Source organism: Xenopus tropicalis, chromosome 4 (genome assembly GCF_000004195.4).
Source record: "Xenopus tropicalis strain Nigerian chromosome 4, UCB_Xtro_10.0, whole genome shotgun sequence".
NCBI classification, from domain to species: Eukaryota; Metazoa; Chordata; class Amphibia; order Anura; family Pipidae; genus Xenopus; species Xenopus tropicalis.
Genome location: NC_030680.2, coordinates 12316553 through 12332210, shown reverse-complemented (window position 1 = coordinate 12332210; position 15658 = coordinate 12316553). Strand labels below are relative to the sequence as shown.

Genomic DNA, 15658 nt, shown 5'->3' with positions numbered 1-15658 from the left:
GCGGCTTATTCGGGAATGCAGTGCTATGACTTTTCTGAGGGGTGGACAGTTAATTGCCCCAGCAGGGGGGCAATTAACCACCGTTTGAAGAAGACCCATTAATGAGGTGTCAAACCGTGCAGCTTATTGGGGAATGGGGTGCTATGACTTTCCTGAGGGGTGGGCGGTTAATTACCCCAGCAGGGGGCAATTAACCACCGTTTGTCGTAGACACATGAATGAGGTGTCAAACCGTGCGGCTTATTTGGGAATGGGGTGCTATGACCTTTCTAAAGGTGGCCATACACGCACCGATATTATCGTACGAAACCTCGTTTCGTACGATAATCGGTGCGTGTATGGCATGTCGGCGAGTCGACCGATATCGCAGGAAGCTGCCGATATCGGACGACTCGCCGATCGGACCAGTTTGAAAATTTTGATCGGGCGCCATAGAAGGCGCCTGACCAAAATTCTCCCTTCAGAGCTGAATCGGCAGAAGGAGGTAGAAATCCTATTGTTTCTACCTCCTTACCTGCCGATTCAGCCCTGAATGGTGTGTGGCGGATCTTACGATGTTTCGTGCGACCGATGGTCGTACGAAACATCGTCAGATCGCCACGTGTATGGCCACCTTAAGGGGTGGGAGGTTAATTGCCCCAGCAGGGCAGCACTGCTATAGACGGTGCTTGTACAGTGGAATAAGTTAGTATGTGGGATAGATATTTGTGAGTGCAGGTATATATACAGCATTACTAAAGGGGATGTAAACCCTCCCTTATACTCTCCCATGTGTGCCCCCCAAACTTAAATATGCAAGAGAATTCTCCAATGAGAGAGTCTGTCATCTCTCTGTTGCAATAAAGCAATGGCAATACTTTGACATATTTGTTTGTTGAGCCATAAACGTTAACAAATATTATATGGGTGGATAGAAGGCTAAATGCCCCCCAGGCCTGATCACGTGATCAAAGAGCAGACAGTCAATTGCCCATAGGGCAGGCTGGGGAAAAAATAGTGTTGTTGGATGATATTGCGTTAGGATTTTCACTGCCCCTGATATTCCTAGACTACAGTTCCCAGCATGCACAGGACACCATTAAGTAGGTGCTCCAATCAGAGGCCCCATGGCAGAGGAGGGATCAAAGGAGACTCAAAATTGGGGGTATTTCTTGGGCGAATCAGGGGGATTACTGTCAGGGTGCAGCAATTGTTTTTTATTGTTCTACTTAACATCCAGCTGACTGGGGTCCCTGTAGACAAGGGCCCATTGTTATAATAGCAGCCCTCAATATACAGGTATAGGACCCATTATCCAGAATGCTTGGGACCAAGAGTATTCTGGATAAGGGATCTTTCCGTAATTCTGATCTCTACTAAAAAAATCAATAAAACATTAATTAAACGTAATAGGATTGTTCTGCCCCCAATAAGGGGTAATTATATCTTAGTTGGGATCAAGTACAGGTACTGTTTTATTATTACAGAGAAAAGGGAATCATTTAACCATGAAATAAACCCAATAGGGCTGTTCTGCCCCAATAAGAGGTAATTATATCTTAGTTGGGATCAAATACAGGTACTGTTTTATTATTACAGAGAAAAGGGAATCATTTAACCATTAAATAAACCCAATAGGACTGTTCTGCCCCAATAAGGGGTAATTATATCTTAGTTGGGATCAAGTACAGGTACTGTTTTATTATTACAGAGAAAAGGGAATCATTTAACCATTAAATAAACCCAATAGGACTGTTCTGCCCCAATAAGGGGTAATTATATCTTAGTTGGGATCAAGTACAGGTACTGTTTTATTATTACAGAGAAAAGGGAATCATTTAACCATTAAATAAACCCAATAGGGCTGTTCTGCCCCCAATAAGGGGTAATTATATCTTAGTTGGGATCAAATACAGGTACTGTTTTATTATTACAGAGAAAAGGGAATCATTTAACCATTAAATAAACCCAATAGGGCTGTTCTGCCCCAATAAGGGGTAATTATATCTTTGTTGGGATCAAATACAGGTACTGTTTTATTATTACAGAGAAAAGGGAATCATTTAACCATTAAATAAACCCAATAGGGCTGTTCTGCCCCCAATAAGGGGTAATTATATCTTATTATTATAGAGTAAAGGGAATAAGTTTTAAGTGATTTAAAAACTGATTTTAAAATGGAGTCTATGGGAGACAGGCTTTCCATAATTCCGAGCTTTCTGGATAACATGTTTCCGGATAAGGGATCCCATACCTGCATAGGCGTTTATTGCAAGCTGCAGTCCATCAATTTCTGATTGGAACTATACAGCTCTTGAAGATCTAGGTCCCTTTTATATTCCCTTCACTTCTGGTTCTGACTCCTAAACACATGTAGCAGACCCCAGCTGATTAACAGACCTGGAAGATAACGGCCATCTGCTATTTTGTTTCAAGAGTCAGATCTAGAAGAAAGATATGGACAAACACAGATAATGCCTTCAATGGCAATTACACAGACCGTTAAAGCCATTTATATTAGGACGGTGCTTAAGGTCCCCATACAATGTAAGATCCGCTCGCTTGGCGAGATCGCCAAGCGAGCGGATCTTCCCCCGATATCCCCACCTACGGGTGGGCGATATCGGGGAGCTTTTAGTTAAAAAAAAAAAAAGTAATCCGATCGTTTGGCCCTGGGGCCAAACGACCGGATTATGAAGGCGGCAATGGGGCACTCGGTTCGGGGACCGCATCAACGAGCCGATGTGGTCCCCAATCCGACTGGATTTTCTAACCTGGCCGATCGAGATCTGGCCAATTTCGGTCGGCCAGGCCGCTCTGTTCTGCCCATACACGGGCCGATTAGCTGCCGAATCGGTCCAAGGGACCCATATCGGCAACTATAGTCGGCCCGTGTATGGGGACCTTTATAATGACATTTTCTTTCATGGTGCAAGAAACAGTGTTTAAGTTCCCCTTTATGTTTATGTTGTTACAGAATCTCCGATGGAATAAATATGTCCCTACAGTGGGAGCAGCCGTGCAGCACAGATCCCATAGGGTAAGGGATCATTCATTCCTCCCTGACGTTCCAGATCCGACTAATGAAGCAGAATTTCCAGTCCCGCTGGGATACGCTAAGGAGCCCGGAGCCTGAGGGTGGAAGCCAAGAGCAAGGAGCAAGAGCCCAATTCACTGAAAGCCGCTGTACAGACGAGACATAAGCTTCCCTTGCCCATCTGTGCCCGGCTGGCTTGGCATTCCAGGAATCTGGCATCTCCCATTGGAACCGACAGGCTACCTGAGCAGGTACAGCCATGGGCAGTGGGCACCTTACCTGGAACCTTGGCACAGACACTAGGGCAATAATATAAAGTTCCTGGCACTTTGTTGCCCCCCCCTATAATGCTGCCCATAATAGCCGTGGGGACCGTTCTTGGGATTTTCTTGGCTCTGTGCAGTTCGGTTTTCCTATACAGCTGCCTGAAGGGGAAGAAATACACCTGGGCAGGTTGGGATGGCACTCCGGTGACAATGGCAAATCGACGGTATGTGCAGCTTGTGTCCCTGGGTATTGGGGGGTAACATCTCTTTCCTGGGAATGGGAAATCTTAAACAGACTGGAAGAGAATGGGAATTATTCACTTAAATCTGCAGCACATTTATTTGCGTCCTGTAATTACCCCCCCCTGCTGTTTGTCTTTTATCTGCTGTATAAACAAACCCCTGCCCATTCAGTCTGCCCTCTGTTGGGTTCAGAGGAAACTTAACATTTATATGATATTATTTCTAAATATTGGTGGCAGCTCCCACCTACCATATGTATATAAAGAAACATACAGAAGAGGAATATTATGGGCATAAAAAGCTCTATCTTCATACTGTCCCGTCTCATGAAAACACTATGGCAACTCCCTCCTATATGTATAAATACAAGTACAGTCTGAGAGTATGGCTTATTGTGTGCCCAGAACATTCCTTCTCTGTATATTTGTATTTATACATATGGGTAGGAGGTGCCATAGTGTTTCCCTTAGACAGTACAGTATGGGGGTACAGCTTATTGTGTGCCCAGAACATTCCTTCTCTGTATATTTGTATTTATACATATGGGTAGGTATTTTATTGAATGTATAAACTTTACAAATCATAAACATTTCAGAAGCAAAAAAGCATCACATTATTAACCAATAAAAAGCACCAGAATAAAATCACATGACAGACATAACAATATACAGAGCTGCCATATTTACTGCGCCGCACACTCACGCACCACTGCGCATCTTTAGAGCCTATTCTGCTTCTGCCCCCACCCCCTGTGTCACCCCTTCTTTTGGGGTACTCTCTGCCCCCTCCAGGTCAACCACCACCTCCTCCCCTGGGGACTCCCCCTGACTCTCCTCCCCACTCTCTTTTCTCTCTCTCTTCTTCCTGTCCTTCCAAAGAACATTCCGCAACCATATTGTGCTAGGCGTCGGGGTAAGAGTTGTGGGCGGGGCCTAACTTTAAGAACAAATTTAAGAACAATCCCAGCAGCCATGTCAGTACTCCCCGCAGCCATGCCAGTACTCCCCGCAGCCATGTCAGTACTCCCCGCAGCCATGTCAGTACTCCCCGCAGCCATGTCAGTACTCCCCGCAGCCATGTCAGTACTCCCCGCAGCCATGTCAGTACTCCCCGCAGCCATGTCAGTACTCCCCGCAGCCATGTCAGTACTCCCCGCAGCCATGTCAGTACTCCCCGCAGCCATGTCAGTACTGCCCGCAGCCATGTCAGTACTCCCCGCAGCCATGCCAGTACTGCCCGCAGCCATGTCAGTACTCCCCGCAGCCATGTCAGTACTCCCCGCAGCCATGTCAGTACTCCCCGCAGCCATGTCAGTACTCCCCGCAGCCATGTCAGTACTCCCCGCAGCCATGTCAGTACTGCCCGCAGCCATGTCAGTACTGCCCGCAGCCATGTCAGTACTGCCCGCAGCCATGTCACTACTGCCCGCAGCCATGTCAGTACTCCCCTCAGCCACGCCAGTACTCCCCGCAGCCATATGAGTACTCCCAGCAGCCACGCCAGTACTCCCAGCAGGCTTGCCATACTGCACTCACACCCGACACACTCACAGTATTGATATTAACATTAGTGCCTGGCAATGAAACAGTTAATGGATCCCAGGAATCTGCACACGAAGGACCCACATTCCCACCTGCAGGACTCCCAGCAGCCATGCCAGTACTCCCAGCAGCCACGTCAGTACTCCCAGAAGCCACGTCAGTACTCCCAGCAGCCATGTCAGTACTCCCCACAGGCATGCCACACTGCACTCACACCCGACACACTCACAGTATAGATATTAACATTAGTGCCTGGCAATGAAATGGTTAATGGATCCCCGGAATCTGCACACGAAGGACCCACATTCCCACCCGCAGGACTCCCAGCAGACACGTCAGTACTCCCTGCAGCCACGTTAGTACTCTCAGCAGCCATGTCAGCATTCACACCCGACACACTCACAGTGTTGATATTAACATTAGTGCCTGTCAATGAAACAGTTAACAGATCCCGGGAATCTGTACACGAAGGACCCACATTTCCACCCGCAGTACTCCCCGCAGCCACGCCAGTACTCCCAGCAGCCACGTCGGTACTCCCAGCAGCCACGTCGGTACTCCCAGCAGCCACGTCGGTACTCCCAGCAGCCACGCCGGTACTCCCAGCAGCCACGCCGGTACTCCCAGCAGCCACGCCGGTACTCCCAGCAGCCACGCCGGTACTCCCAGCAGCCACGCCGGTACTCCCAGCAGCCACGTCGGTACTCCCCGCAGCCACGTCGGTACTCCCAGCAGCCACGTCGGTACTCCCAGCAGCCACGTCGGTACTCCCAGCAGCCACGTCTGTACTCCCAGCAGGCTTGCCACACTGCACTCACACCCAACACAAAGTATTGATGTTGCCATTAGTGTCTGGCAATGAAACAGTTAATGGATCCCGGGAATCTGCACATGAAGGACCTACATTCCCACCCACAGGAATCACAGTCCCTTTAGGAAAAGCAGAGCGTTTGAACCACTTTCTCAGGTCACTTTTCTCCATTTCCTGGAATCACTTGTGTTTATCCAAACCCTCTCCCCGGGGCTCTATAACTGCCAGAACCCTGGTAATGTTACTGTCACTGTCCCCCAAGTCCTTACTCATATAATCACGTTTATGAACTGCTTTAGCTTTCTGTGCCCCCTAAGGCCCCCAGTCCAGCCGCCATGTTATCAATACTCCCCTCCAAAATGTTCCTTTTCTCCTCCAGAATATTAATGTCTCTCAGGGCCCTGATTATCTGGTTCTGATTGGGCCCAGCTGAGCCCACAGTCTCTGGCTTCCCAGCGCCATTGCTGGCAGCTGTCTCTCCCCCATCACACAGGGGCATTGCTCCTACCTGGGCCATTGCAGCAGTCTCAGGGCTCTCTCTCAGCGCCTCCTCAGCCTCCTCCATAGCAACACAGCCTGCAGCACTTCCTTCCTGGGTCCCAGCATGCCTTGCAGCATTTCCTTCCTGGGTCCCAGCGTGCCTTGCAGCGCTTCCTTCCTGGGTCCCAGCGTGCCTTGCAGCGCTTCCTTCCTGGGTCCCAGCGTGCCTTGCAGCGCTTCCTTCCTGGGTCCCAGCGTGCCTTGCAGCGCTTCCTTCCTGGGTCCCAGCGTGCCTTGCAGCACTTCCTTCCTGGGTCCCAGCGTGCCTTGCAGCAGCTTCCTGGCTTGCCTCTGAACTGCAGCTCCCAGCAACAGAACTGCCATTTTCCACAGCAGAACTGTAACTCTTTGCAGCAACTTCGGCTTGGTCATCCAGGGTGTTCACTCGCTCGGGGACCTCGATTACAGATGGAATGCTGCCCGTACCGGTACTTTCTCCTCACAGTCTGGAGCTCACACACCTCCTCTCAGTATGGGGGTACAGCTTATTGTGTGCCCAGAACATTCCTTCTCTGTATATTTGTATTTATACATATGGGTAGGAGGTGCCATAGTGTTTCCCTTAGACAGTACAATATGGGGGTACAGCTTATTGTGTGCCCAGAACATTCCTTCTCTGTATATTTGTATTTATACATATGGGTAGGTATTTTATTGAATGTATAAACTTTACAAATCATAAACATTTCAGAAGCAAAAAAGCATCACATTATTAACCAATAAAAAGCACCAGAATAAAATCACATGACAGACATAACAATATACAGAGCTGCCATATTTACTGCGCCGCACACTCACGCACCACTGCGCATCTTTAGAGCCTATTCTGCTTCTGCCCCCACCCCCTGTGTCACCCCTTCTTTTGGGGTACTCTCTGCCCCCTCCAGGTCAACCACCACCTCCTCCCCTGGGGACTCCCCCTGACTCTCCTCCCCACTCTCTTTTCTCTCTCTCTTCTTCCTGTCCTTCCAAAGAACATTCCGCAACCATATTGTGCTAGGCGTCGGGGTAAGAGTTGTGGGCGGGGCCTAACTTTAATTTATGGGCATAAAAAGCTCTATCTTCATACTGTCCCGTCTCATGAAAACACTATGGCAACTCCCTCCTGTATGTATAAATACAAGTACAGTCTGAGAGTATGGCTTATTGTGTGCCCAGAACATTCCTTCTCTGTATATTTGTATTTATACATATGGGTAGGAGGTGCCATAGTGTTTCCCTTAGACAGTACAGTATGGGGGTACAGCTTATTATGTACAGATAGAATCGTGACTATACATATGGGGGGAGAGTCTCTAAGGCTTATAGATAAACACAGGCTGAGAATCTGCCCCTACGCTGGGGAAATAAAGGCTAATAGGTTTGTCTATATGGAGAGACACGCCCCTGGCACACATGTAACGGGGCAATTAGTGTTCCCAGTCGTTATACAGAGATACTAGGGAGCTATAGCTTTGCGCTAAGGCTTATAGGAAGCTCTTCTGCACTTGGGTATATTGATTAGAATTCTCCTGGGAGTATCTGACCTTTAATTGGCAAATCCCTTATTAATTATCCAATGAAAGGAGACGTCTTACCTTGGTGGCTCCGTTGTGCAGTAGTCGCATTTCGCGTGAAACGGGACAGATTCGCTCATCACTAATGGCAGGTAGTGGCCATATAGGGGCCCACATTAGCCACTCCAGTCCAAGTAGGTAGATTATTGCCCCGTGGATATTTCCAAAAGACCCTACCCAACCATATCTGGCCAGGGATCAGAGATATTTCTATTAAATCCCATTGGCTAGGGACTCTCACCATAGACATTTCCATCATCATCCTTCATTGGCCCCTGTTATTCCTGGGCTTTTGGCCTGGAAGCCAAGTGATTGAATCCCCCCAATTAAACCCGTTGCCCCTGTGGCCTAATTAGCCAAAAATCTCATTTGACCTTTGAAATGACTTTACGGAATAGTTCACTTTAAATGAACTCCTATGATGTAGCCAGTGACAGTCTAAGACAATTTGCAATTGGTCTTTTTTTGCAAACCCAGAAGCCCCTTGAGCTCCGCTGGCAATCGGGGGCCCCAGAACATCACTTCAAAAGGCGATCAGACTGCGGGCCCTTCAGACAGAACAGTTTCCAAGCAACATGTTCCGTGAATGGTGAAACCCTCCGTGTAGCTCCCCTCATTATGGAATTAACCCATTTTAGGATGCCAACACCGGGGAGCTTGGGGGTGCAATGGCTGAGCTTTATAGGGGGGCAGTTTATGTTAAAGGTATACAATTAAGATGCTGGGGGACATGGATTCAGAAAGGGCTTCTGGGAGTGAACCCCAACTCCTTGCCATAGGATTAGAAGCTGAGGCTCAGGCCGATCCTGCTGAAATAGGTTTGCGATGTTTTCTTCTTGTTTTTCAAGCGCAAATAGAGGGTAAAGGGTTCTGTTAATTTAGATTTGCCCAGCAGACTCAATGGGGGGGGGGGAGAGACTACAGAACCAAGTTCTACATGCACAATTGTATCTATTTAAAACTTTTATAGGTTTGGAATCATTTGCCGCCTTCTGCCTCTTCAAATGGGGGTCACTGACCCCGGCAGCAAAAGCCTATTGCTCTGTGAGGCTCCAGTTTTATTGTTACTGTTACTTAATATTCCTTATCTTTCTATTCTATTCAGGCCCCTCTCCTATTCATTTGTCAGTCTCTCATTCAAACCAATGCGTGGTTGCTAAGGTTATATGGACCCTAGCAACTAGATAGCTCCTGAAATTGCCAACTGGAGAGCCGCTGCGCAGAAGTGCTAAATAATTCAAAAACCACAAATAATAAAAAATGAAGACCAAATGCAAATTGTTGTAGATTAACCTTCCTAAAATGTGGAGCTTTGTGGAAACTGGGTTTCCAGAAAATAGATCCCATTCCTGTACTATAGTCAACACATACACAGTGTCCTTGTGATCATTGGGCATTCAGCCTCAGCATTGGATCAGCCATTTTTTAACCCTTTCACTGCTCACCCATTTGCATTAGCATTCCTGAGACATAGATAGGGAGATCGGTGGAACTTTCTGTCTATAATTCCAGTGTCATTTGCACCTGGTGAAAGGTGGGGCAGAATGTTGGGCACTTGTGCCCATTACAGTGTTTGCATGTCACAGACAGAATCTCAGCCATAAAGCAGGGCAGGACTGCTGCTTACAATGGGGGGGGTCAGATAGGATCTGTGCCACTGTGACAGAATGCTCTGTTATACAGATAGCTAGAATCTCAGCCATAAAGCAGGGCAGGACTGCTGCTTACAATGGGGGGGGGGGGGGGTCAGATAGGATCTGTGCCACTGCGACAGAATGCTCTGTTATACAGATAGCTAGAATCTCAGCCATAAAGCAGGGCAGGACTGCTGCTTACAATGGGGGGATCAGATAGGATCTGTGCCACTGTGACAGAATGCTCTGTTATACAGATAGCTAGAATCTCTGCCATAAAGCAGGGCAGGACTGCTGCTTACAATGGGGGGATCAGATAGGATATGTGCCACTGTGACAGAATGCTCTGTTATACAGATAGCTAGAATCTCAGCCATAAAGCAGGGCAGGACTGCTGCTTACAATGGGGGGGGGGGGGGGGGGGTCAGATAGGATCTGTGCCACTGTGACAGAATGCTCTGTTATACAGATAGCTAGAATCTCAGCCATAAAGCAGGGCAGGACTGCTGCTTACAATGTGGGGATCAGATAGGATCTGTGCCACTGTGACAGAATGCTCTGTTATACAGATAGCTAGAATCTCAGCCATAAAGCAGGGCAGGACTGCTGCTTACACTGGGGGGGATCAGATAGGATCTGTGCCACTGTGACAGAATGCTCTGTTATACAGATAGCTAGAATCTCAGCCATAAAGCAGGGCAGGACTGCTGTTTACAATGGGGGGATCAGATAGGATCTGTGCCACTGTGACAGAATGCTCTGTTATACAGATAGCTAGAATCTCAGCCATAAAGCAGGGCAGGACTGCTGCTTACAATGGGGGGATCAGATAGGATCTGTGCCACTGTGACAGAATACTCTGTTAAACAGATAGCTAGAATCTCAGCCATAAAGCAGGGCAGGACTGCTGCTTACAATGGGGGGGATCAGATAGGATCTGTGCCACTGTGACAGAATGCTCTGTTATACAGATAGCTAGAATCTCAGCCATAAAGCAGGGCAGGACTGCTGCTTACAATGGGGGGGGGGTCAGATAGGATTTTTGCCACTGTGACAGAATGCTCTGTTATACAGATAGCTAGAATCTCAGCCATAAAGCAGGGCAGGACTGCTTACAATGGGGGGGGATCAGATAGGATCTGTGCCACTGTGACAGAATGCTCTGTTATACAGATAGCTAGAATCTCAGCCATAAAGCAGGGCAGGACTGCTGCTTACAATGGGGGGGATCAGATAGGATCTGTGCCACTGTGACAGAATGCTCTGTTATACAGATAGCTAGAATCTCAGCCATAAAACAGGGCAGGACTGCTGCTTACAATGGGGGGGATTAGATTCTGACGGGCTCTTGGCCGCTCTTCTCTCCCCAACAGATGAGTATATACAAGCGCACTGAGCTGGTTCACCCTCTGGCCCCTGAGAATGAATATGTGGAGAAGTTCAGCCAAAGCCTCAACCACATCCCAAAGCTGCGCTACTCCCTGGGGTACGACCACCAGAAGAGAGAACTGTGTGTGTCTTTCCTAGAAGGTAGGTTGGTGAGGAGGGTCTCAGGGTAGGGCAGCTTTATGAGTCAGTAGGTACAGCAGATCCAACTCCCTCAAGCCCCTTCTCCTCATAATGATGCCCTGCCAGGTCCGGGCTGTCCTCTTCTGGTGGGTCAGCAGCAGATACATCATGTTCAGTCGCCCTGTTTGTGTTGTTCTTCAGCTGTTGGTTGCCCACTTAAAGCAGGGCAGGACTGCTGCTTACACTGGGGGGGATCAGATAGGATCTGTGCCACTGTGACAGAATGCTCTGTTATACAGATAGCTAGAATCTCAGCCATAAAGCAGGGCAGGACTGCTGTTTACAATGGGGGGATCAGATAGGATCTGTGCCACTGTGACAGAATGCTCTGTTATACAGATAGCTAGAATCTCAGCCATAAAGCAGGGCAGGACTGCTGCTTACAATGGGGGGATCAGATAGGATCTGTGCCACTGTGACAGAATGCTCTGTTAAACAGATAGCTAGAATCTCAGCCATAAAGCAGGGCAGGACTGCTGCTTACAATGGGGGGGATCAGATAGGATCTGTGCCACTGTGACAGAATGCTCTGTTATACAGATAGCTAGAATCTCAGCCATAAAGCAGGGCAGGACTGCTGCTTACAATGGGGGGGGGGTCAGATAGGATTTTTGCCACTGTGACAGAATGCTCTGTTATACAGATAGCTAGAATCTCAGCCATAAAGCAGGGCAGGACTGCTTACAATGGGGGGGGATCAGATAGGATCTGTGCCACTGTGACAGAATGCTCTGTTATACAGATAGCTAGAATCTCAGCCATAAAGCAGGGCAGGACTGCTGCTTACAATGGGGGGATCAGATAGGATCTGTGCCACTGTGACAGAATGCTCTGTTATACAGATAGCTAGAATCTCAGCCATAAAACATGGCAGGACTGCTGCATACAATGGGGGGGATTAGATTCTGACGGGCTCTTGGCCGCTCTTCTCTCCCCAACAGATGAGTATATACAAGCGCACTGAGCTGGTTCACCCTCTGGCCCCTGAGAATGAATATGTGGAGAAGTTCAGCCAAAGCCTCAACCACATCCCAAAGCTGCGCTACTCCCTGGGGTACGACCACCAGAAGAGAGAACTGTGTGTGTCTTTCCTAGAAGGTAGGTTGGTGAGGAGGGTCTCAGGGTAGGGCAGCTTTATGAGTCAGTAGGTACAGCAGATCCAACTCCCTCAAGCCCCTTCTCCTCATAATGATGCCCTGCCAGGTCCGGGCTGTCCTCTTCTGGTGGGTCAGCAGCAGATACATCATGTTCAGTCGCCCTGTTTGTGTTGTTCTTCAGCTGTTGGTTGCCCACTTAAAGCAGGGCAGGACTGCTGCTTACACTGGGGGGGATCAGATAGGATCTGTGCCACTGTGACAGAATGCTCTGTTATACAGATAGCTAGAATCTCAGCCATAAAGCAGGGCAGGACTGCTGCTTACAATGGGGGGGGGGGGGGGGGGGGTCAGATAGGATCTGTGCCACTGTGACAGAATGCTCTGTTATACAGATAGCTAGAATCTCAGCCATAAAGCAGGGCAGGACTGCTGTTTACAATGGGGGGATCAGATAGGATCTGTGCCACTGTGACAGAATGCTCTGTTATACAGATAGCTAGAATCTCAGCCATAAAGCAGGGCAGGACTGCTGCTTACAATGTGGGGATCAGATAGGATCTGTGCCACTGTGACAGAATGCTCTGTTATACAGATAGCTAGAATCTCAGCCATAAAGCAGGGCAGGACTGCTGCTTACACTGGGGGGGATCAGATAGGATCTGTGCCACTGTGACAGAATGCTCTGTTATACAGATAGCTAGAATCTCAGCCATAAAGCAGGGCAGGACTGCTGTTTACAATGGGGGGATCAGATAGGATCTGTGCCACTGTGACAGAATGCTCTGTTATACAGATAGCTAGAATCTCAGCCATAAAGCAGGGCAGGACTGCTGCTTACAATGGGGGGGGGATCAGATAGGGTCTGTGCCACTGTGACAGAATGCTCTGTTAAACAGATAGCTAGAATCTCAGCCATAAAGCAGGGCAGGACTGCTGCTTACAATGGGGGGGGGGGTCAGATAGGATTTTTGCCACTGTGACAGAATGCTCTGTTATACAGATAGCTAGAATCTCAGCCATAAAGCAGGGCAGGACTGCTTACAATGGGGGGGGATCAGATAGGATCTGTGCCACTGTGACAGAATGCTCTGTTATACAGATAGCTAGAATCTCAGCCATAAAGCAGGGCAGGACTGCTGCTTACAATGGGGGGATCAGATAGGATCTGTGCCACTGTGACAGAATGCTCTGTTATACAGATAGCTAGAATCTCAGCCATAAAACAGGGCAGGACTGCTGCTTACAATGGGGGGGATTAGATTCTGACGGGCTCTTGGCCGCTCTTCTCTCCCCAACAGATGAGTATATACAAGCGCACTGAGCTGGTTCACCCTCTGGCCCCTGAGAATGAATATGTGGAGAAGTTCAGCCAAAGCCTCAACCACATCCCAAAGCTGCGCTACTCCCTGGGGTACGACCACCAGAAGAGAGAATTGTGTGTGTCTTTCCTAGAAGGTAGGTTGGTGAGGAGGGTCTCAGGGTAGGGCAGATTTATGAGTCAGTAGGTACAGCAGATCCAACTCCCTCAAGCCCCTTCTCCTCATAATGATGCCCTGCCAGGTCCGGGCTGTCCTCTTCTGGTGGGTCAGCAGCAGATACATCATGTTCAGTCGCCCTGTTTGTGTTGTTCTTCAGCTGTTGGTTGCCCACTTAAAGCAGGGCAGGACTGCTGCTTACACTGGGGGGGATCAGATAGGATCTGTGCCACTGTGACAGAATGCTCTGTTATACAGATAGCTAGAATCTCAGCCATAAAGCAGGGCAGGACTGCTGTTTACAATGGGGGGATCAGATAGGATCTGTGCCACTGTGACAGAATGCTCTGTTATACAGATAGCTAGAATCTCAGCCATAAAGCAGGGCAGGACTGCTGCTTACAATGGGGGGATCAGATAGGATCTGTGCCACTGTGACAGAATGCTCTGTTAAACAGATAGCTAGAATCTCAGCCATAAAGCAGGGCAGGACTGCTGCTTACAATGGGGGGATCAGATAGGATCTGTGCCACTGTGACAGAATGCTCTGTTAAACAGATAGCTAGAATCTCAGCCATAAAGCAGGGCAGGACTGCTGCTTACAATGGGGGGATCAGATAGGATCTGTGCCACTGTGACAGAATGCTCTGTTAAACAGATAGCTAGAATCTCAGCCATAAAGCAGGGCAGGACTGCTGCTTACAATGGGGGGGATCAGATAGGATCTGTGCCACTGTGACAGAATGCTCTGTTATACAGATAGCTAGAATCTCAGCCATAAAGCAGGGCAGGACTGCTGCTTACAATGGGGGGGGGGTCAGATAGGATTTTTGCCACTGTGACAGAATGCTCTGTTATACAGATAGCTAGAATCTCAGCCATAAAGCAGGGCAGGACTGCTTACAATGGGGGGGGATCAGATAGGATCTGTGCCACTGTGACAGAATGCTCTGTTATACAGATAGCTAGAATCTCAGCCATAAAGCAGGGCAGGACTGCTGCTTACAATGGGGGGGGGTCAGATAGGATTTTTGCCACTGTGACAGAATGCTCTGTTATACAGATAGCTAGAATCTCAGCCATAAAGCAGGGCAGGACTGCTTACAATGGGGGGGGATCAGATAGGATCTGTGCCACTGTGACAGAATGCTCTGTTATACAGATAGCTAGAATCTCAGCCATAAAGCAGGGCAGGACTGCTGCTTACAATGGGGGGATCAGATAGGATCTGTGCCACTGTGACAGAATGCTCTGTTATACAGATAGCTAGAATCTCAGCCATAAAGCAGGGCAGGACTGCTGCTTACAATGGGGGGATTAGATTCTGACGGGCTCTTGGCCGCTCTTCTCTCCCCAACAGATGAGTATATACAAGCGCACTGAGCTGGTTCACCCTCTGGCCCCTGAGAATGAATATGTGGAGAAGTTCAGCCAAAGCCTCAACCACATCCCAAAGCTGCGCTACTCCCTGGGGTACGACCACCAGAAGAGAGAACTGTGTGTGTCTTTCCTAAAAGGTAGGTTGGTGAGGAGGGTCTCAGGGTAGGGCAGCTTTATGAGTCAGTAGGTACAGCAGATCTCCCTCAAGCCCCTTCTCCTCATAATGATGCCCTGCCAGGTCCGGGCTGTCCTCTTCTGGTGGGTCAGCAGCAGATACATCATGTTCAGTCGCCCTGTTTGTGTTGTTCTTCAGCTGTTGGTTGCCCACTTACCAAGGAGGAGGAGCCTGGGAGTCACCGCTACATTGGGGGCACTCTCACCAGCAATGGTGGGCAAACAGAAGCCCAGACCTCGCTGATGAATAGGACCCCACATACAGTTTGGGACGAGTTCCCTGTATAACTCAGCCTGCAGCCTTGTGCCTTTATATGGGCACAGAACCCCTCAGTGACTGCTAATATCCTTATCAT

General features: G+C 48.7%; 1 protein-coding gene across 1 annotated transcript; it reads left to right on the top strand.

Annotated features, from left to right (window-relative positions):
* Positions 1 to 6672: 6672 nt before the first annotated feature.
* Positions 6673 to 15614, top strand: LOC116410255 (synaptotagmin-13-like). The gene is made up of 3 exons (XM_031900468.1): positions 6673 to 6845; positions 10981 to 11137; positions 15442 to 15614. Exons 1-3 carry the CDS (start codon positions 6831 to 6833, stop codon positions 15588 to 15590), a joined length of 321 nt encoding a protein of 106 aa, XP_031756328.1. The 5' UTR covers positions 6673 to 6830; the 3' UTR covers positions 15591 to 15614.
* Positions 15615 to 15658: the final 44 nt, after the last annotated feature.